General features: G+C 44.0%; 1 protein-coding gene across 6 annotated transcripts in view; it reads right to left on the bottom strand.

The window, feature by feature from the left end:
- Window positions 1–398: 398 nt before the first annotated feature.
- Window positions 399–21,900, bottom strand: part of LOC115104869 (guanine nucleotide-binding protein G(olf) subunit alpha-like) — a 64,922-nt gene continuing 43,420 nt past the window's right edge. For 2 of the 6 annotated variants that reach the window (XM_029626228.2, XM_029626225.2), the window contains exons 6-13: window positions 10,073–10,127; window positions 8,649–8,722; window positions 7,966–8,024; window positions 6,092–6,212; window positions 2,599–2,729; window positions 2,391–2,474; window positions 2,005–2,072; window positions 399–1,850 (exon numbers count right to left, since the gene is read on the bottom strand). In XM_029626228.2, coding sequence (XP_029482088.2) covers window positions 1,704–1,850; window positions 2,005–2,072; window positions 2,391–2,474; window positions 2,599–2,729; window positions 6,092–6,212; window positions 7,966–8,024; window positions 8,649–8,722; window positions 10,073–10,127 — 739 coding nt within the window. In that variant the 3' untranslated portion in view covers window positions 399–1,703. Of the gene's footprint in view, window positions 1,851–2,004; window positions 2,073–2,093; window positions 2,475–2,598; window positions 2,730–6,091; window positions 6,213–7,965; window positions 8,025–8,648; window positions 8,723–10,072; window positions 10,128–21,900 lie in introns of those variants that run through there. The other 4 variants (XM_065006952.1, XM_029626227.2, XM_065006951.1 and 1 more) reach the window with 3 other exon arrangements.

Genomic DNA, 21,900 nt, shown 5'->3' with positions numbered 1-21,900 from the left:
GAACAGCCCATCTAACTGGGTTCACACCTGTGGCAATGTGAAGGGCTCTCCATGTCCATGACCGACTTGATCACTACTTTCTCCTCTCATTCTATATAAGTTGATGCCTATGCATGTGTATGCATACATACGTTCTAGACATTCATAAATATGTATACACATAGGCACACACATTACTATGTATAATTGTACATATAGATTTATAGAATATATGTATATCTTTATAAATATATATGTACATATATATAAGTGCATGTGTGTATATGTTTTACAGTACATGCATGCTTCGAAGCACACACAGACACACATACACACATTTACTGGCACGCGTATGTATACATCTCATACACACTTCATATCTAAAAAGTTGCTTCCTACTGTAGTAAAACAACACCAGGTTGCGATTTGGACACGTCAATTGATCTTGTAATGTATTAAAGCTGAGAATCAGAAACAAAAATTGAAATGTTCACCGTCAAAACGAAGGAGGATGAAGGCAATGTCTCTGGCTGCGACCTGGTCACTGCGGTAGGTAAGTGGTTCATTTGCATAATGTATACAGGATTTCCGTTTTTTTTTTTTTTACCCCTCGCAAATTTTTCCTCCTTTTTTCTACTAAAGAACATTTTCCTTTTTTATAAACCAGAAAAATGTACCTCTACAGAGAGAGAGAGAGAGACGCCCTACCTGCAGTCTCTACTGTCAGATAGAGTTTGACATCAAGCTGTACAGCGCAGTCAACAACATACATCAGAGCTCAATTTACAGGTACAGCCATTATCAAGGCACAAAGATCTTCTACAAGTAGTTTTTTTCTCAATAAAGTTGTACAAAATAACATTACATTTTGCAGTCTGTACAAGATAATCAACAAAAACAAATCTCTATATATATATAGATAGAACTCTTGCCCAAGAGGATCTAAGTAAAAAGGACCGTCTGTGGGCAAATCAAAGTGAGTGTGGTATTTCTCTTTCCATCTAGACACGTGGCAGAAAGCTGCTACTGCTCCTACGGCCAGAGGTGCATAGGACTCAAACTCCCAGCATCCTCCTATTCTCCCACAAGCCCCACCCCCTCTATGCTAAATCTACAGCCTGAAAGCCTCACACTCCATCATCCTGCAATAAAATGATACAAAATAAACAAAAAGTGACAGAGTAATAAATATCACGGTGCTACATCATGTGTATACTTCCTTGACGGCATTAAGTTACCTGATACTTCTGCTGCCCACCCCTTCATCAAGTACGAGAGAGAGAGAGGTGTTGGGAGGTACCAGCATTCACAGGAGTCCATCAGATCCCTCAACTCTCACACACCCTCATAACAACTTCAGCTGGTCCAGATCAAAACAACAGAAATGACAGAAGAAGAAGACTAGTTTCAAACAAAAACTACAAAAAAAAAAGGTCTAAAAAGGCTTAGTGGAATGAACAGAATAAAGGCATTGGAAATAAAAGATGAGGCACACACACAATGTCCCATCCCTGCTTCGACCTACAAAATAAAGTCAAGATGGGCCATAGATCAAAGAACAAAGGAAGGAGAAAAGTAAATAGAAAACAACAACAATGGCAAACAAAATGACAGCATTGTGATGCTTCAGTAGTTCTCCTGGTAACAGGGCCTTGTGTTTTGGGAGTGGAATCAAACTGCGCCGGGATTGGCAGAGTGCTGACTGGATGGTGGGCTGCAACCAATCACAAGAGTTCGTATTGACGCAGGTGCATCCTCTGGATGATGTCTCGGCAGTCGTTGAAGACGCGGCGGATGTTCTCCGTGTCCACGGCGCAGGTGAAGTGGGGGTAGCAGTAGTGTTTGCCGTCGCCGCTCGCCGTGCTGATCCTCTGTGGGGCGGTGGAGAGACACATCCACATTTCACTTTATTTTGTGAATTGACTGAACTGAAATGGAAATGACTCAAACCTTGAAATGGTTGACTCTTAAGTTAACACTAAAACAAGGGTCTACAGTCAGTACAGAATGCAAAACGGTACGTACAAGGAACTCATCTCGGATGAAAAATTTGGCCCGGGTCACTTTAGGGTCCTCTCCAGGGTCTGGAACGGCTGACCACAAAGAGACAAATGTCATCAGAAGAAGGATATCATTAGGACTGGATGTAATCAGTGTAGTGCCTGATGGCAGTGCCTGCAATCAAATGTTTATATCTCTAACTACTGTTCTCCATGCTCCAAACCATTCTCATTTGACAATGGGAAGAAAGGCATGTTAATGCTATTGTTCACATACTGCAATAGAGTCCCTGGAATATCTATAAGTAATAGTGTCATAAGAGGTCTAAATTAGGTTGATTCCAGGGCCAGCGGAAATGATTCCATTTGATTCACATTTTCAAAAAGTGTGAGTTGCCAAAATGGGTTAACCTTTGAATACATCTTGAGGATCGGTTTGGGAGTCCTTCACTGTGAAGCAACAACAACGATGCTTCGTTTCTGGAGTGTGTGAACCTTAGGTTAGTACATTTGTATAATTTAAATAATGAACAATTATAAATGCTTATGAATATTGAATATGAGTCAAATCAACAATGATTTAAACAATGGGGTGTTTTCCGTCCATCTTAGTACCCACCTTCAGCCGGTACTGTATAGCGAACATACTCAGGGAAGTAGTCTTCAAGTTTAGATTTCCCTGCTAAGATCTTGTCAGCCAACATGTCCTGCTTGTTCAAGAACAGGATGACTGAAATGGTCCGTAGAAACCTGAAAACAAAGAATGGCGTGACTAGACAGGTATTTAAACAATCACATTTCGTCAGAGTTCGTGGAATGTGAACCGGTGGGTTTAAAAATAAAACCTCTCCATCCAACTCTCATGTTTCTGTTTAACACTGATTTCACCACCTTGACTGATGAACACTGATATCACAACATTGTCCGATGAACACTGATATCACAACATTGTCCGATGAACACTGATATCACAACATTGTCCGATGAACACTGATATCACAACATTGTCCGATGAACACTGATATCACAACATTGTCCGATTAACACTGATATCACTACATTGTCCGATGAACACTGATATCACAACATTGACTGATTAACACTGATATCACAACATTGTCCGATGAACACTGATATCACAACATTGTCCGATTAACACTGATATCACTACATTGTCCGATGAACACTGATATCACAACATTGACTGATTAACACTGATATCACAACATTGTCCGATTAACACTGATATCACAACATTGTCCGATGAACACTGATATCACAACATTGTCCGATGAACACTGATATCACAACATTGTCCGATTAACACTGATATCACAACATTGTCCGATGAACACTGATATCACAACATTGTCCGATGAACACTGATATCACAACATTGTCCGATTAACACTGATATCACAACATTGTCCGATGAACACTGATATCACAACATTGTCCGATTAACACTGATATCACAACATTGTCCGATGAACACTGATATCACACCATTGTCCGATTAACACTGATATCACAACATTGTCCGATTAACACTGATATCACAACATTGTCCGATTAACACTGATATCACAACATTGTCCGATTAACACTGATATCACAACATTGTCCGATTAACACTGATATCACAACATTGTCCGATGAACACTGATATCACAACATTGTCCGATGAACACTGATATCACAACATTGTCCGATTAACACTGATATCACAACATTGTCCGATGAACACTGATATCACAACATTGTCCGATTAACACTGATATCACAACATTGAACCGATGAACACTGATATCACAACATTGTCCGATTAACACTGATATCACAACATTGTCCAACACTGATATCACAACATTGTCCGATGAACACTGATATCACAACATTGTCCGATGAACACTGATATCACAACATTGTCCGATGAACACTGATATCACAACATTGTCCGATGAACACTGATATCACAACATTGTCCGATGAACACTGATATCACAACATTGTCCGATGAACACTGATATCACAACATTGTCCGATTAACACTGATATCACAACATTGTCCGATGAACACTGATATCACAACATTGTCCGATGAACACTGATATCACAACATTGTCCGATTAACACTGATATCACAACATTGTCCGATGAACACTGATATCACACCATTTGTGAACACGATCCGATTAACACTGATATCACAACATTGTCCGATGAACACTGATATCACAACATTGTCCGATTAACACTGATATCACAACATTGTCCGATGAACACTGATATCACAACATTGTCCGATTAACACTGATAACACTGACTGATATCACAACATTGTCCGATGAACACTGATATCACAACATTGTCCGATGAACACTGATATCACAACACGATAACACTGATATCACAACATTGTCCGATGAACACTGATATCACAAACGATTAACTGATATCACAACATTGTCCGATGAACACTGATATCACAACATTGTCCGATTAACACTGATATCACAACATTGTCCGATTGATATCACAACCGATGAACACTGATATCACAACATTGTCCGATTAACACTGATATCACAACATTGTCCGATGAACACTGATATCACAACATTGTCCGATTAACACTGATATCACAACATTGTCCGATTAACACTGATATCACAACATTGTCCGATATCACAACATTGATATCCGATGAACACTGATATCACAACATTGTCCGATTAACACTGATATCACAACATTGTCCGATGAACACTGATATCACAACATTGTCCGATGAACACTGATATCACAACATTGTCCGATTAACACTGATATCACAACATTGTCCGATGAACACTGATATCACAACATTGTCCGATTAACACTGATATCACAACATTGTCCGATGAACACTGATATCACAACATTGTCCGATTAATACTGATTTTAGCACCTTGACCGATTAACACTAGATGGGAAGCACATTTATATAGTGTTGCAATGTGAAAAAAAAAATATATTGAAATCATAACACAATAGAATATATTATTAAATCTGGTGCAAAATGTTCAGTAGGGCAAAATTGGGTTGGGAGAGGGCAGCGAAAGCCAGACGAGGTGACTGTGGACCAGAGGGCAGCGAGAGCCAGACGAGGTGACTGTGGACCAGAGGGCAGCGAAAGCCAGACGAGGTGACTGTGGACCAGAGGGCAGCGAGAGCCAGACGAGGTGACTGTGGACCAGAGGGCAGCGAGAGCCAGACGAGGTGACTGTGGACCAGAGGGCAGCGAGAGCCAGACGAGGTGACTGTGGACCAGAGGGCAGCGAGAGCCAGACGAGGTGACTGTGGATCAGGGGGCAGCGAGAGCCAGACGAGGTGACTGTGGACCAGAGGGCAGCGAGAGCCAGACGAGGTGACTGTGGACCAGAGGGCAGAGAACCAGACGAGGTGACTGTGGACCAGAGGGCAGCGAGAGCCAGACGAGGTGACTGTGGACCAGAGGGCAGCGAGAGCCAGACGAGGTGATTGTGGACCAGAGGGCAGCGAGAGCCAGACGAGGTGATTGTGGACCAGAGGGCAGCGAGAGCCAGACGAGGTGACTGTGGACCAGAGGGCAGCGAGAGCCAGACGAGGTGATTGTGGACCAGAGGGCAGCGAGAGCCAGACGAGGTGACTGTGGACCAGAGGGCAGCGAAAGCCAGACGAGGTGACTGTGGACCAGAGGGCAGCGAGCCAGACGAGGTGACTGTGGACCAGAGGGCAGCGAGAGCCAGACGAGGTGACTGTGGACCAGAGGGCAGCGAGAGCCAGACGAGGTAACTGTGGACCAGAGGGCAGCGAGAGCCAGACGAGGTGACTGTGGACCAGAGGGCAGCGAGAGCCAGACGAGGTGACTGTGGACCAGAGGGCAGCGAGCCAGACGAGGTAATTGTGGACCAGAGGGCAGAGAGCCAGACAAGGTGACTGTAGACCAGAGGGCAGAGAGCCAGACGAGGTGACTGTGGACCAGAGGACAGAGAGCCAGACGAGGTGACTGTAGACCAGAGGGCAGAGAGCCAGATGAGGTAATTGTGGACCAGAGGGCAGAGAGCCAGACAAGGTGACTGTGGACCAACCTGTTATTCCAGATGCTCTTGAAGAGATCCAGTGATTCCCGGAGTCTGTTGGTGCTGTTGTCTTCCCTTATGACCATATTATAACTGCTGCTTGCTGCCACAAAGATGATGGCCGTCACGTCTGAAAGAAATAGGAGCACAGTGAAATGAGTTGTTTCAGTACTCATTTATAAAAAAATAAAAAAGGAAAAAATGTAACCTTTATTTAACCAGACAAGTCAGTTAAGAACAAATTCTTATTTACAATGATGGCCAACCCCAGCCAAAACCTAACCAGGACCACGCTGGGCCAGTTGTGCGCCGCCATATGAGACTCCCAATCACAGTTAGTTGTGACACAGCCTGGAATCGAACCAGGGTCTGTAGTGACGCCTCTAGCATGGAGATGCAGTGCCTTAGAACGCTGTGCCACTCGGGGTGAGTACCAGACGCTGAGACCTTGCAAACCACATCATATAGCATGTAATACTAATGAATCCTTCCGTATAAAATGTGGATCCAGATATGGTATACAATGCAGAGCTACTGAAACACCGTCGTCTGTCCCACCTCAAGACTGTGCTAGCCTGTAAAGCTAAAGCCTGGGCATTATCATATTAGCTAACATGAGTCTTCCAGCTTCAGAAAAGTTTACTTGAAAAGGTTACTCGTTGACCATCATTCACCGAACCACCATAGTTACACTCACAGCACAACATTGTGGGCAGAGGAACAACACTGTGAGGAGCAGAACAGCACAGTGGGGAGCAGAACAGCACAGTAGGGAGCAGAACAGCACAGTGGGGAGCAGAACAGCACAGTGGGGAGCAGAACAGCACAGTGGGGAGCAGAACAGCACAGTGGGGAGCAGAACAGCACAGTAGGAGCAGAACAGCACAGTGGGGAGCAGAACAGCACAGTGGGGAGCAGAACAGCACAGTGGGGAGCAGAACAGCACTGTGGGGAGCAGAACAGCACTGTGGGGAGCAGAACAGCACAGTGGGGAGCAGAACAGCACAGTGGGGAGCAGAACAGCACAGTGGGGAGCAGAACAGCACAGTGGGGAGCAGAACAGCACAGTAGGGAGCAGAACAGCACAGTGGGGAGCAGAACAGCACAGTGGGGAGCAGAACAGCACAGTGGGGAGCAGAACTGTGGGGAGCAGAACAGCACAGTGGGGAGCAGAACAGCACTGTGGGGAACAGCACAGTGGGGAGCAGAACAGCACTGTGGGGAACAGCACTGTGGGGAGCAGAATAGCACAATAGGGAGCAGAACAGCACAGTGGGGAGCAGAACAGCACAGTGGGGAGCAGAACTGCACAGTGGGGAGCAGAACAGCACAGTAGGGAGCAGAACTGCACAGTGGGGAGCAGAACAGCACAGTAGGGAGCAGAACAGCACAGTGGGGAGCAGAACAGCACTGTGGAGAACAGCACTGTGGGGAGCAGAATAGCACAATAGGGAGCAGAACAGCACAATAGGGAGCAGAACAGCACAGTAGGGAGCAGAACAGCACAGTGGGGAGCAGAACAGCACAGTGGGGAGCAGAACAGCACAGTGGGGAGCAGAACAGCACAGTAGGGAGCAGAACAGCACAGTAGGGAGCAGAACAGCACAGTGGGGAGCAGAACAGCACAGTGGGGAGCAGAACAGCACAGTGGGGAGCAGAACAGCACAGTGGGGAGCAGAACAGCACTGTGGGGACCAGAACAGCACTGTGGGGAACAGCACTGTGGGGAGCAGAACAGCACAGTGGGGAGCAGAACTGTGGGGAGCAGAACAGCACAGTGGGGAGCAGAACAGCACTGTGGGGAACAGCACTGTGGGGAGCAGAACAGCACTGTGGGGAACAGCACTGTGGGGAGCAGAACTGTACACAGAATCCAAACTCACCGTTAAAGCACTGGATCCATTTTCTCCTCTCGTCTCTCTGGCCGCCTACATCAAACATACTGAGAGAGAGGGACAAACCTGTTAACTTCTGTATGGGCCAATGTGTGGAAGAAGCACATTTAACTCAACCATGTCTTGATCTCAAACCTTGAGAGACAGTCTATTGGACTAGTTTTCTACATGGAGTGATGGTGCTGGAAACAGAGCCCCCTTGTGGGTAAAGTTAACCACAACACTAAACCACTTGGCAGTATGTTGATTTGCCGCGTCATGGTGTTTCAGTGCAGATACTTTCCATTTAGTGTGCATTTGTTAGACAACCAAAATGTTAATTAGCAAAAGGAAAAGACAAAAGACTCTTCCAAAGAAATGTTGGTGGTTGACTGTAAATGGTATGATACTAATCACATTTGACTTAGCTACATTTGTATTTTAACAAACTATGTCCATATAACAAACAAAAACCTAACACAAACAGAAGCAAAGCTTTATGCTTTTCATGACAGCCATTTAGAGACACATTTTTTTTTTTTTAACTACCCTAGACGACCACAAGGTGGGGACATTTCCATGATAACAGGAAACCACCATAGCCATGTACATACAGTACATTGTTCATACAGTTAAGACAACAGACAATGCTGTGTAACATTACATCACAATGAAGGAAAGGGAACACTTACTGAAAGTTCACTTTGTCGACTTGAAATCTTGTTTCAAAAATACCTGAAGTCAAAACTCGGCAGCGAAGCAAGTCCTGGGGTTCAAAAACAAGAGGGGCACAGAGATGAAGAGATGCACAAAAAGAATAAGCAAAATAGAAAGGAAGAAAGAGAGAATTTGAAAACAAATCAAACATGGATAAACTCCCATAACTGTGAGGTGAAATACCGCAGTGTGCAGTCATGTTGCCATGAGAAAAGGGTAGCCAGTGGAGCACAAACAACATCGTAAATACAACCAATATTTATGTTGATTTTCCCTTTCATACTTCAACTACAATCACATTGTTAAAACACTGTACATTGCCAACAATATAACATTTGAAATTAAATGTACTAATGTTTCCCTTGTTTATTTCCCTTTTGTTTATTGTGAATTCCATTTGCTTTGGCAATGTAAACATATGTTTCCCATGCCAATAAAGCCCTTTGAATTCAAATGAATTGAGAGGAAGTGAAAAAGAGAGTGACGGAGAGAGAAATAAAGAGAGAGAAATAAAGAAGAGAGAGAGAGAAAGATTAATGTTTTCCTACACAGTGGTTCAGATGATACAGCTAAACAACATTTAACATGTCATTCATCAGTACATTAGAGCTGTCATTCATCAGTACATTAGAGCTATGTCATTCATCAGTACATTAGAGCTGTCATTCATCAGTACATTAGAGCTATGTCATTCATCAGTACATTAGAGCTGTCATTCATCAGTACATTAGAGCTATGTCATTCATCAGTACATTAGAGCTATGTCATTCATCAGTACATTAGAGCTGTCATTCATCAGTACATTAGAGCTATGTCATTCATCAGTACATTAGAGCTATGTCATTCATCAGTACATTAGAGCTATGTCATTCATCAGTACATTAGAGCTATGTCATTCATCAGTACTTTAGAGCTGTCATTCATCAGTACATTAGAGCTATGTCATTCATCAGTACATTAGAGCTATGTCATTCATCAGTACATTAGAGCTGTCATTCATCAGTACATTAGAGCTGTCATTCATCAGTACATTAGAGCTATGTCATTCATCAGTACATTAGAGCTGTCATTCATCAGTACATTAGAGCTATGTCATTCATCAGTACATTAGAGCTATGTCATTCATCAGTACATTAGAGCTGTCATTCATCAGTACATTAGAGCTATGTCATTCATCAGTACATTAGAGCTATGTCATTCATCAGTACATTAGAGCTGTCATTCATCAGTACATTAGAGCTATGTCATTCATCAGTACATTAGAGCTATGTCATTCATCAGTACATTAGAGCTATGTCATTCATCAGTACATTAGAGCTATGTCATTCATCAGTACATTAGAGCTGTCATTCATCAGTACATTAGAGCTATGCTCTAGAATGTTAAAAAGCCTGCTAACCTGATCTGTTGGTGTGTAGTCATTCGACCTCACAGACTCAATTTTGTTCAAGAAGCTGCAAAACAAGAAACAAAAGACATAATTATGTGACACTGGCCTGGATCTAAGGAACAGTACATATCACTGACATTACAGTAGAATAGATAAAGATCTGACTCTACACATTTTAACTAAGGAAAAGCATTAAGAAGAAATAAAGTCTGTTGCCATGGTGTCTTTAAACCACTCCCATACCGCACACACGCACGCACGCGCTCCAGTGTGTTCCTGGATAGATGCAGCATATGGCTGGACATGGCGGCTGGTTTTGGAGCTGGGGCTCTGAGACAGTCAGTGGTTAGGGACCGGAGAAGAGGGAGGGACAGTGATCAGAGTTCTAGCCAAGCACGGAACAATCATTTCATTACATAACTATATCTGTTCTAACTGACTAAATAAAAGGAAAAACAAGAGGAAACGAGGGAAGCAAAGTATATTGAAAGCAGGTGCGACCACACAGGTGTGGTTCCTGGGTCAATTAAGCAATTAACATCCCATCATGCTTAGGGTCATGTATAAAACGCCCAGTAGCCTATTATTTTGGCTACCATGGCTCGAAGAAGAGATCTCAATGACTTTGAAAGAGGGGTCTCAAAAGAGCTTAGGGGTTTAAAGGGTGTGTGTCTGTGTGTGTGTGTGTGTGTGTCTCCCAGTCTCCAGATCTCAACCCATTTGAACACTTACGGGAGATTCTGGTGTGGTGCCTGAGACAGCGTTTTCCAGCACCATCAACACCAAATAATAGAAATTCTCGTGGAATAATTGTGTCACATCCCTCCAGTAGAGTTCCAGACACTTGTAGAATCTATGCCAAGGTCCATTGAAGCTGTTCTGGTTCGTGGTGCCCAACGCCCTATTAAGACACTTTATGTTGGTGATTCCTTTATTTCATGTTTCATGTAAATATTTATATATATAAAAAAATGGGGTCTGCTCTATTCACTGTATTTATTTATTTATCTACTGCATTCTGAACATGTCACTTCACTACATAGCTAAACTCAGCAAAAAAGAAATGTCCTCTCACTGTCAACTGTGTTTATTTTCAGCAAATTTAACGTGTACATATTTGTATGAACATAAGATTCAACAACTGAGACATAAACTGAACAAGTTCCACAGACATGTGATGAACAGAAATGGAATAATGTGTCCCTGAACAAAGGGGGAGGGGGATCAAAATCAAAAGTAACAGTCCGTATCTGGTGTGGCCACCAGCTGCATTAAGTACTGCAGTGCATCTCCTCCTCATAGACTGCACCAGATTTGCCAGATCTTGCTGTGAGATGTTACCCCATTCTTCCACCAAGGCACCTGCAAGTTCCCGAACATTTCTGTGGGGAATGGCCCTAGCCCTTATCCTCCGATCCCACAGGTCCCAGACGTGCTCAATGGGATTGAGTTCCGGGCTCTTCACTGGCCATGGCAGAACACTGACATTCTTGTCTTGCAGGAAATCAGCCATACTGCTCGTTCTGTGCGTGGTGGCATTGTCATGCTGGAGGGTCATGTCAGGACGAGCCTGCAGGAAGGGTACCACATGAGGGAGGAAGATGTCTTCCCTGTAACGCACATCATTGAGATTGCCAACAATGACAAGCTCAGTCCGATGATGCTGTGACACACCACCCCAGACCATGACGGACCCTCCACCTCCAAATTGATCCTGCTCCAGAGTACAGGCCTCGGCATAACACTCATTCCTTCGACGATAAACGTGAATCCGACCATCACCCCTGGTGAGACAAAACATATGGTTTGTGCCCATATGCGTTGTTGCCGGTGATGTTTGGTGAGGACCTGCCTTACAACAGGTCTACAAGTCCTCAGTCCAGCCTCTCTCAACCGATTGCGGACAGTCTGAGCACTGATGGAGGGTTTGCTTATTCTTGATTTAACTCGGGCAGTTGTAGTTGTCATCCTGTACCTGTCCCGCAGGTGTGATGTTCGGATGTACCGATCCTGTGCAGGTGTCGTTACACATGGTCTGCCACTGCGAGGACGATCAGCTGTCCGTCCTGTCTCTCTGTAGCACTGTCTTAGGCGTCTCACAGTACAGACATAGAAATGTATTGCAGTCCTCATGCCTCCTTGCAGCATGAGGCACGTTCACGCAGATGAGCAGGGACCCTGGGCATCTTTCTTTTGGTGTTTTTCAGAGTCAGTAGAAATGCCTCTTTAGTGTCTTAAGTTTTCATAACTGTGACCTTAATTGCCTACCGTCTGTAAGATGTTAGTGTCTTAACGACCGTTCCACAGGTGCATGTTCATTAATTGTTTATGGTTCATTGAACAAGCATGGGATAGTGTTTAAACCCTCTACAATGAATATCTGTGAAGTTATTTGGAATTTTATTTTTTATGAAAGACAGGGTCCTGAAAAGGGGACATTTCTTTTTTTTGCTGAGTTTATATCGCTAGGAGACATCGTTATGCTGAATGACTAACACTACTGCAGATCTCATCCCCAGGCTGTACCATCCCTACCCAGCAGAGGGCGGCCTCCTCTTCCTGTTCCATTATTAAAGACAGCAGTTAGTTCCTGCCATAGAGCTAGATCAGACCATCTTGCTCTGGTGTGCACGAGCTGTATGTTCCCTGGGTGTATGTCTGTGTGTCCCTGCGGTCCCCAGGCACGCACGCGCACATTTGTAACCGCTGAACCACCACCCGAAACATCCCAATTCTATTTTACTCTATTCTGCTGTCTTCTATTCTGCTGTCTTCTATTCTGCTGTCTTCTATTCTACACTGAGGAGGGAACAACCACAAAAGTCAGTTCTGTAAAGTTTTACTTGAGGTTATGTTCTAACTTAAGAATTGACTTATAGGAACTGACGAATATATAGGCCTGCGTGTGACTACAATGATCAAACGTTGAGCATTAGGGAGGTCCGTTATCAAGTCTATTTAAACAGGTCCATTATAAAGATGGATTGGCAACTGCCTGGTACCAACTGGTCCATTATAAAGAACTAACCAAGTAGTTACATCAGAATGTATTTAACCAGGTTCATTATAAAGAACTAACCAGGTAGTTACCTAGTTAAATACATTATGATGTAACTACTTGGTTAGTTCTTTATAATGGACCAGTTGGTACCAGGCAGTTGCCAATGGAATTATTTCGTAAGAACCATAGTTAATAAGATGTTACCAACCCTTTTATACAAGTTACACAGAAACCCCAAAACAAAAAAAGTATCCTGTAGAGTTTGGGCCTGTAAACACGACCAAACACAGCCACATTTCATAATTCCCTCTCCCTGACTGAGTGATCCCCATCCCTTGCTACCAACACTCAGCTCTTAAAACGCAAGGTTGAACTGTTACTCCACTAAACTCAGGCCAGTGCTGCCCTGTTTTAATTTGACCCATGGACTTGTCCACAGCCTAAATCTACTGGCTGATGCTATTAATTGGTCGAATGGAAAGATGGGATCAATAGTTTCCACATTTTGAGTGTCTGTGGTGGTCAGTGTGGAAATCGGGTCACTCAACAAAACGATCACTCACGATACAACACACAGAGAATGGCTTTACCAGAAGAAGCAGACGCTTTCAAAACTGCAGGGAGAGAAATATGGATGATTGGGACGGCCTATACTGTAGTCCCTCCTAATGACAGATAATCAGACAAAGAAGAGAATGGAAACATTTTAGACCACAAGTTATGACCTAAAGGCACATCTGTAAGCTTGATGGAGTATGAAGCCATTTCACAATAGGATGCTGTATACATGACACACACACACACTTTGTAACACCAAAGCAGGGCCCTAAAATACACTGAAAAATATAAAACGCAACATGTAAAATGTTGGTCCCATGTTTCATGAGCTGAAATAAAAGACCCCAGAAATTCTCCATATGCACAAAAAGCTGATTTCTCTCGAATTCTGTTAGTGAGCAGTTCTCCTTGGCCAAGACAATCCATCCACCTGACCGTTGTGGCATATCAGCATATCAGCAGATACACCTTGTGCTGGGGGCAATAAAAGGTCATTCTAAAATGTGCAGTTGTGTCACACAACCCAATGTTATAGATGTTTAAAGTTTTGAAGGATTGTGCAATTGGCATGCTGACTGCTGGAATTGACATTAGGAGTGTTCTTACTACTACATGTCAGGGAGTGTTCTTACTACTACATGTCAGGGAGTGTTCTTACTACTACATGTCAGGGAGTGTTCTTACTACTACATGTCAGGGAGTGTTCTTACTACTACATGTCAGGGAGTGTTCTTACTACTACATGTCAGGGAGTGTTCTTACTACTACATGTCAGGGAGTGTTCTTACTACTACATGTCAGGGAGTGTTCTTACTACTACATGTCAGGGAGTGTTCTTACTACTACATGTCAGGGAGTGTTCTTACTACTACATGTCAGGGAGTGTTCTTACTACTACATGTCAGGGAGTGTTCTTACTACTACATGTCAGCGAGTGTTGTTAGTACTACATGTCAGGGAGTGTTGTTAGTACTACATGTCAGGGAGTGTTGTTAGTACTACATGTCAGGGAGTGTTGTTAGTACTACATGTCAGGGAGTGTTGTTAGTACTACATGTCAGGGAGTGTTGTTAGTACTACATGTCAGGGAGTGTTGTTAGTACTACATGTCAGGGAGTGTTGTTAGTACTCCATGTCAGGGAGTGTTGTTAGTACTACATGTCAGGGAGTGTTGTTAGTACTACATGTCAGGGAGTGTTGTTAGTACTACATGTCAGGGAGTGTTGTTAGTACTACATGTCAGGGAGTGTTGTTAGTAGTACATGTCAGGGAGTGTTCTTAGTACTACATGTCAGGGAGTGTTCTTAGTACTACATGTCAGGGAGTGTTCTTAGTACTACATGTCAGGGAGTGTTCTTAGTACTACATGTCAGGGAGTGTTCTTAGTACTACATGTCAGGGAGTGTTCTTAGTACTACATGTCAGGGAGTGTTCTTAGTACTACATGTCAGGGAGTGTTCTTAGTACTACATGTCAGGGAGTGTTCTTAGTACTACATGTCAGGGAGTGTTCTTAGTACTACATGTTAGGGGGTGTTCTTAGTACTACATGTCAGGGAGTGTTCTTAGTACTACATGTTAGGGGGTGTTCTTAGTACTACATGTTAGGGGGTGTTCTTAGTACTACTACTACATGTTAGGGGGTGTTCTTAGTACTACTACTACATGTTAGGGAGTGTTCTTAGTACTACTAGCTTGATGTTAGGAGTGTTGTAAATACTACTAGAGCCTATGATAGGAGCTCTTCTGCCTGACAATGGAGAGTTTATATGAGGAAAGACGGGGCCATTTTGCATCCTGACAGATACATTAAACAGATTAAGACTTGCACCAGTGTTTCTGCTGCACTTATTTAGCTGTGGTGGCACGCCACAGCAAAATCAAAAATATGTAACATGAAAGAAATATTAATGCGGAGGCGCACTTCGAAGACTCCATAACATATCCTTTTTCACTGCAAAGAAAACAGGTAATAAATAGACAAGTCAGACAACACCATAGTAGAATAGTTGATTTATTTAGCTAGTCGGCTTGTTCTTGTGTATTCTATACTAGAGACATTTTCCTTGAGGCACATTCAAGTTACGAGTGCCACAGAGAGGAAACCATGCATTCTGACAAGCAGTCAAGGCAATCGTGGGGAAAACAGACATTTTAATGGTCTTTATTAAACACAGGGGGATCCTAGCTTTCCATTCTAACTTTATTTATCTCTTAAATATGCGAGAACCGCACCATTTTAAATCTGGAGTTTATAGCAGCATCATTGTTAAGCAGGTTACTGCTCTGCAGCAATTGGAAGCGAGCGCATAAATGTACCAGGGGTTAAATGTAACACGGGTCAATAGGGTAACACGCCACCCTACCTCAAAATATATTGTTTTTCAGTGACTTAAATTGTGATGAGACAAGACAACATTTTTAGATGAGCGAGAGAAGTGGCAACCAGGGACAGTTGGGAGGGAAAAAAAGGTGACGTGAAGTGGTTTCAGTGAGTACTGAAGTTACCCTAACAGGCAGACACAGTAAATATAATGTAGGCCTATGTATAAAAAAAAATGTTGGGTGATAAAATTTATCAATAGGATGCTAACTAGGTTAAAGATCACATTTGGGATCTGACTAATAATTAGCCCAATAGGGTAAATGCAGATAGGAAACTCCTTGCTTCAGCCTATATATTTTCAGCCACTATGCTGCATCAGTTGGGCTGCTGGTGATAATGTTAATTGCTAGTACTATGCGGACCATGCATAGGCTAAATGTTACAAAGAACCGTCCTCTCACTGTCAACCGCGTTTATTTTCAGGAAACTTAACATGTCTAAATATTTGTATTTGAGCCCTTCGCTGGCCATGGCAGAACACTGACATTCCTGTCTTGCAGGAAATCACGGACAGACCGAGCAGTATGGCTGGTGGCATTGTCATGCTGGAGGGTCATGTCAGGATAAGCCTGCAGGAAGGGTACCACATGAGGAAGGAGGATATCTTCCCTGTAACGCACAGCGTTGAGATTGCCTGCAATGACAACAAGCTCAGTCCGATGATGCTGTGACACACTGCCTCAGACCATAATGGACCCTCCACCTCCAAATCGATCCTGCTCCAGAGTACAGGCCTCTGTGTAACGCTCATTCCTTCAACAATAAACGCGACCATCAACCCTGGTGAGATAAAACCGCGACTCATCAGTGAAGAGCACTTTTTGCCAGTCCTGTCTGGTCCAGCAACGGTGGGTTTGTGCCCATAGGTGACGTTGTTGCCGGTGATGCCTGGTGAGGACCTGCCTTACAAAAGGCCTACAAGCCCTCAGTCCAGCCTCTCAGCCTATTGCAGACAGTCTGAGCACTGATGGAGAGATTGTTCGTTCCTGGTGTAACTTGGGCAGTTGTTGTTGCCATCCTGTACCTGTCCTGCAGGTGTGATGTTCGGATGTACCGATCCTGTGCAGGTGTTGTTACACGTGGTCTGCCACTGCGAGGACGATCAGCTGTCTGTCCTGTCTTCCTGTAGCGCTGTCTTAGTCGTCTCACAGTACGAACATTGCAATTTATTGCCCTGGCCACATCTGCAGTCCTCATGCCTCCTTGCAGCATGCCTAAGGCACGATCACGCAGATGAGCAGGCACCCTGGGCATCTTTCTTTTGGTGTTTTTCAGAGTCAGTAGAATGTCTCGTTAGTGTCCTAAGTTTTCATAACTGGGAAATTAATTGCATACCCTCTGTAAGCTGTTAGTGTCTTAACGACCGTTCCACAGGTGCATGTTCATTAATTGTTTATGGTTCATTGAACAAGCATGGGATAGTGTTTAAACCCTTTACAATGAGGATCTGTGAAGTAATTTGGATTTTTACAAATTATCTTTGAAAGACAGGGTCCTGAAAAGGGACATTTCTTTTCTTGCTGAGTTTACATTTACCAATATATTATTGGGCTCATTTCTGGAGGCGGAAATTATATTTTATATGATGTCAGCGTAATTTTATTGTCATTTATTTTGGAGTAGAATGTCCTTTTAAAAAGTCACCAGAACTGAGCTACTCAGTACTTCCACATAATAAAAAAAAATCCAGGGGGGGAACCCCAGACTCCCAGAACAACCCCCCCCCCACACTGCTACACATTTTTCCACAGGAAACACTTATGTGCAAATACCCCCCCCCCCACACAGAGACACACCCAGAAATACACAGAGACACACCCAGAAATACACAGAGACACACACAGAGACACACACAGAGACACACACAGAGACACACACAGAGACACACCCAGCTGCAGGGGAGCTGGTGCTAAAAATAACCCTGGGAATGGATCTTCAGATTATACAAGCCTCGAGCGGGCAGATAAACACACACACTGTACCTGCCCCACTAAGATTGTGCACAGAGTGGGGGGGGTAGCTAAGCACATACACTCAGCAGGACCTAGCAGTGTGACACACATATACACACACACACACACACACACACACAGGGGAGTAGATTTATGTGCAAACTTTTGAGGAACTGCTCACAACGAGAGAGGTCTGTCCAATCGTTAACTTCCTTAAATAAAACGGGGACAAATATAAAATAGCAGAGCTCTGATAGGATGTTTTATTCCTCCAAAAGGAACGGGGCCAAGCCCATGCAGCTTCTTGACTCTATACTGACTGAACACGAGCAGACAGGGTGAGGCTCCATTTGTGTTATTCCTCTAGTGGCCTCTGGGTGGCGCCCCCTCTGAGATGGGCGAAGTGAGAACACCTCCTTTGGTGACCGACTGTGCCTGCATTGGGCTGCAGCTGGGTTGCCATGGCAACCCCTGTCAGCGGGGTCGATAGAGAGCGCTCCTCCTCTTCCTTAGCTGGCTTATGCTCGCTCGCACACACACACACACACACACACAACATTTACAGAGATGTGTGTATGCGCCTATAGGCCTCTTTCCGTAACAGCTGGACCTAACTGACTGGGGAGAGAAGTCACTACAGCTGGATCTAACTGACTGACGAGGGAAGTCACTACAGCTGGATCTAACTGACTGACGAGGGAAGTCACTACAGCTGGATCTAACTGACTGACGAGGGAAGTCACTACAGCTGGATCTAACTGACTGACGAGGGAAGTCACTACAGCTGGATCTAACTGACTGACGAGAGAAGTCACTACAGCTGGACCTAACTGACTGACGAGGGAAGTCACTAACTGACTGACGAGCTGGACCTACAGACTGGACTAACTGACTGGGGAGAGAAGTCACTACAGCTGGATCTGACTGACGAGAGAAGTCACTACATAGCTGGATCTAACTGACTGACGAGGGAAGTCACTACAGCTGGATCTAACTGACTGACGAGGGAAGTCACTACAGCTGGATCTAACTGACTGACGAGGGAAGTCACTACAGCTGGATCTAACTGACTGGGAGGAAGTCACTACAGCTGGATCTAACTGACTGACGAGGGAAGTCACTACAGCTGGATCTAACTGACTGACGAGGGAAGTCACTACAGCTGGATCTAACTGACTGACGAGAGAAGTCACTACAGCTGGACCTAACTGACTGACGAGGGAAGTCACTACAGCTGGACCTAACTGACTGGGGAGAGAAGTCACTACAGCTGGATCTGACTGACGAGAGAAGTCACTACAGCTGGATCTAACTGACTGACGAGGGAAGTCACTACAGCTGGATCTAACTGACTGACGAGGGAAGTCACTACAGCTGGATCTGACTGACGAGGGAAGTCACTACAGCTGGATCTAACTGACTGACGAGGGAAGTCACTACAGCTGGATCTAACTGACTGACGAGGGAAGTCACTACAGCTGGATCTAACTGACTGGGGAGAGAAGTCACTACAGCTGGATCTAACTGACTGGGGAGAGAAGTCACTACAGCTGGATCTAACTGACTGGGGAGAGAAGTCACTACAGCTGGATCTAACTGACTGACGAGGGAAGTCACTACAGCTGGATCTAACTGACGAGAGAAGTCATAAACTACCTAAAGAACGAGAGTACATCACACACATCAAATTTGATCTGTCTAGAAACCTCTGCACATGGACAAACAATGACCAAAGGATGTGTGGTGAGTAATGAAGGTGACAAACTAGAGAAGGAATCAAAATGTCTGACGAGGACCAAGTGGTGAAGGCAGTCAGAGGAGGAGGATGGGCCTTCAACTCTCCTCCATTTTTGATGCATTACCACCAGTATTGGAGCTATTTAGTATAGTTGCCATACAGGCATATATACAGAAGTTGCCATATACATTGTTTATTGATTCATTTCACCTTTATTTAACCAGGTAGGCTAGTTGAGAACAAGTTCTCATTTATAACTGTGACCTGGCCAAGATAAAGCAAAGCAGTGCGACAAAGACAACACAGAGTCACACATAAACAAACATACAGTCAATAATACAATAGAAAGAGTCTATATACAATGTGTGTAACAATCGTCTGTTGAAGAAGGTGAGGACCAAGGTGCAGCGTGGTAGGTGTTCATACTTATATTTCAACTGAACACTAAATAACAAAACTCACACAGAGAATGAACGAAAACCGAAACAGTCCTGTCAGGTGCAGAAACACAAAACAGAAAAGAACTACCCACAAAACCCCTGTGGGGAAAAGCTACATAAGTATGGTTCCCAATCAGAGACAACGATAGACAGCTGTCCCTGATGGAGAACCATACCCGGCCAAAACAAAGAAATACAAAAAATGCCCACCCAAATCACACCCTGACTAAACCAAAATAGAGACGTAAAAAGCTCTACGGTCCGGGCGTGACAGTGTGTGCATATGAGGTAGGATAAGAGAGGTAAGGCAATAAATAGGCCATGGTGGCGAAGTCATTACAATATAGCAATTAAACACTGGAATGGTAGATGTGCAGAAGAGGAGTGCGCAAGTAGAGATACTGGGGTGCAAAGGAGCAAAATAAATAACAGTATGGGGATGAGGTAGTTGGATGGGCTATTCACAGATGGGCTACGTACAGGTGCTGTGATCTGTGAGCTGCTCTGACAGCTGATGATTAAAGTTAGTGAGAGAGATATGGGTCTCTAGCTTCAGTGATTTTTGCAGTTCTTTCCAGTCATTGGCAGCAGAGCACGCATAGGAAAGGCGGCCAAAGGAGGAATTGGCTTTGGGGATGACCAGTGAAATATACCTGCTGGAGTGCGTGCTGCTATGGTGACCAGTGAGCTGAGATAAGGCGGGGCTTTACCTAGCAAAGATTTATAGATGACCTGGAGCCAGTGGGTTTGGCGAGGAATATCAAGCGAGGGCCAGCCAACGAGAGCATACAGGTTGCAGTGGTGGGTAGTATATGGGGCTTTGGTGACAAAACGGATGGCACTGTGATAGACTGCATCCAATTTGCTGAGTAGAGTATTGGATGCTATTTATTAAATGACATCGTCGAAGTCAAGGATCGGTAGGATAGTCAGTTTTACGAGGGTATGTTTGGCAGCATGAGTGATGGATGCTGTGTTGCGAAATAGGAAGCTGATTCTAGATGTCATTTTGGATTGGAGATGCTTCTGGAAGGAGAGTTTACAGTCTAACCAGACACCTAGGTATTTGTAGTTGTCCACATTTTCTAAGTCAGAACTGTCCAGAGTAGTGATGGTGGATGGGCGGGCAGGTGTGGGCAGCGATCGGGTGAAGAGCATGCATTTATTTTTATTTGCATTTAAAGAGCAGTTGGAGGCCACGGAAGGAGAGTTGTAATGGCATTGAAGCTCGTCTGGAGGTTAGTTAACACAGTGTCCAAAGAAGGGCCAGAAGTATACAGAATGGTGTCGTCTGCGTAGAGGTGGATCAGACATGATATCATGTATACAGTCGTGGACAAAAATATTGGTACCCTTGCACTTCTTTCAAGTAACACACAATTTTCCCTAAAAATAAGTTGAAATTGACCAAAGTATTTGGTCTCCACAGGTCATTATTTCCCTGTTAATAAAACAGAACCTTTGTTTTTTATTCAGAACTTAATATATCCATTTAAATTGACATCCTAGACTTAATATCTGGTAGCACAAACTTTGGTCAAAATAACTGCGATCAAGTCCAGCGTGTTGTCTTGAATCATTCCTGGGTACCTTTTAAAGTGTGTTTGGGGTCATTGTCCTGCTGGAAGACCCAGGACCTTTGACGGAGACCCAACTTTCTGATATTGCACTCCAAAGTGCCTTGGTATTCTTCTGATTTCATGATGCCATACACACGTTCAAGCCACTCAGTGCCAGAGGCAGAAAGCAACCCCAAAATATCA

Source organism: Oncorhynchus nerka, linkage group LG22, assembly GCF_034236695.1.
Source record: "Oncorhynchus nerka isolate Pitt River linkage group LG22, Oner_Uvic_2.0, whole genome shotgun sequence".
Lineage (NCBI taxonomy): Eukaryota > Metazoa > Chordata > Actinopteri > Salmoniformes > Salmonidae > Oncorhynchus > Oncorhynchus nerka.
The sequence above is the reverse complement of the archived record's forward strand: the minus strand, read 5'-3'. Positions and strand labels throughout refer to the sequence as shown.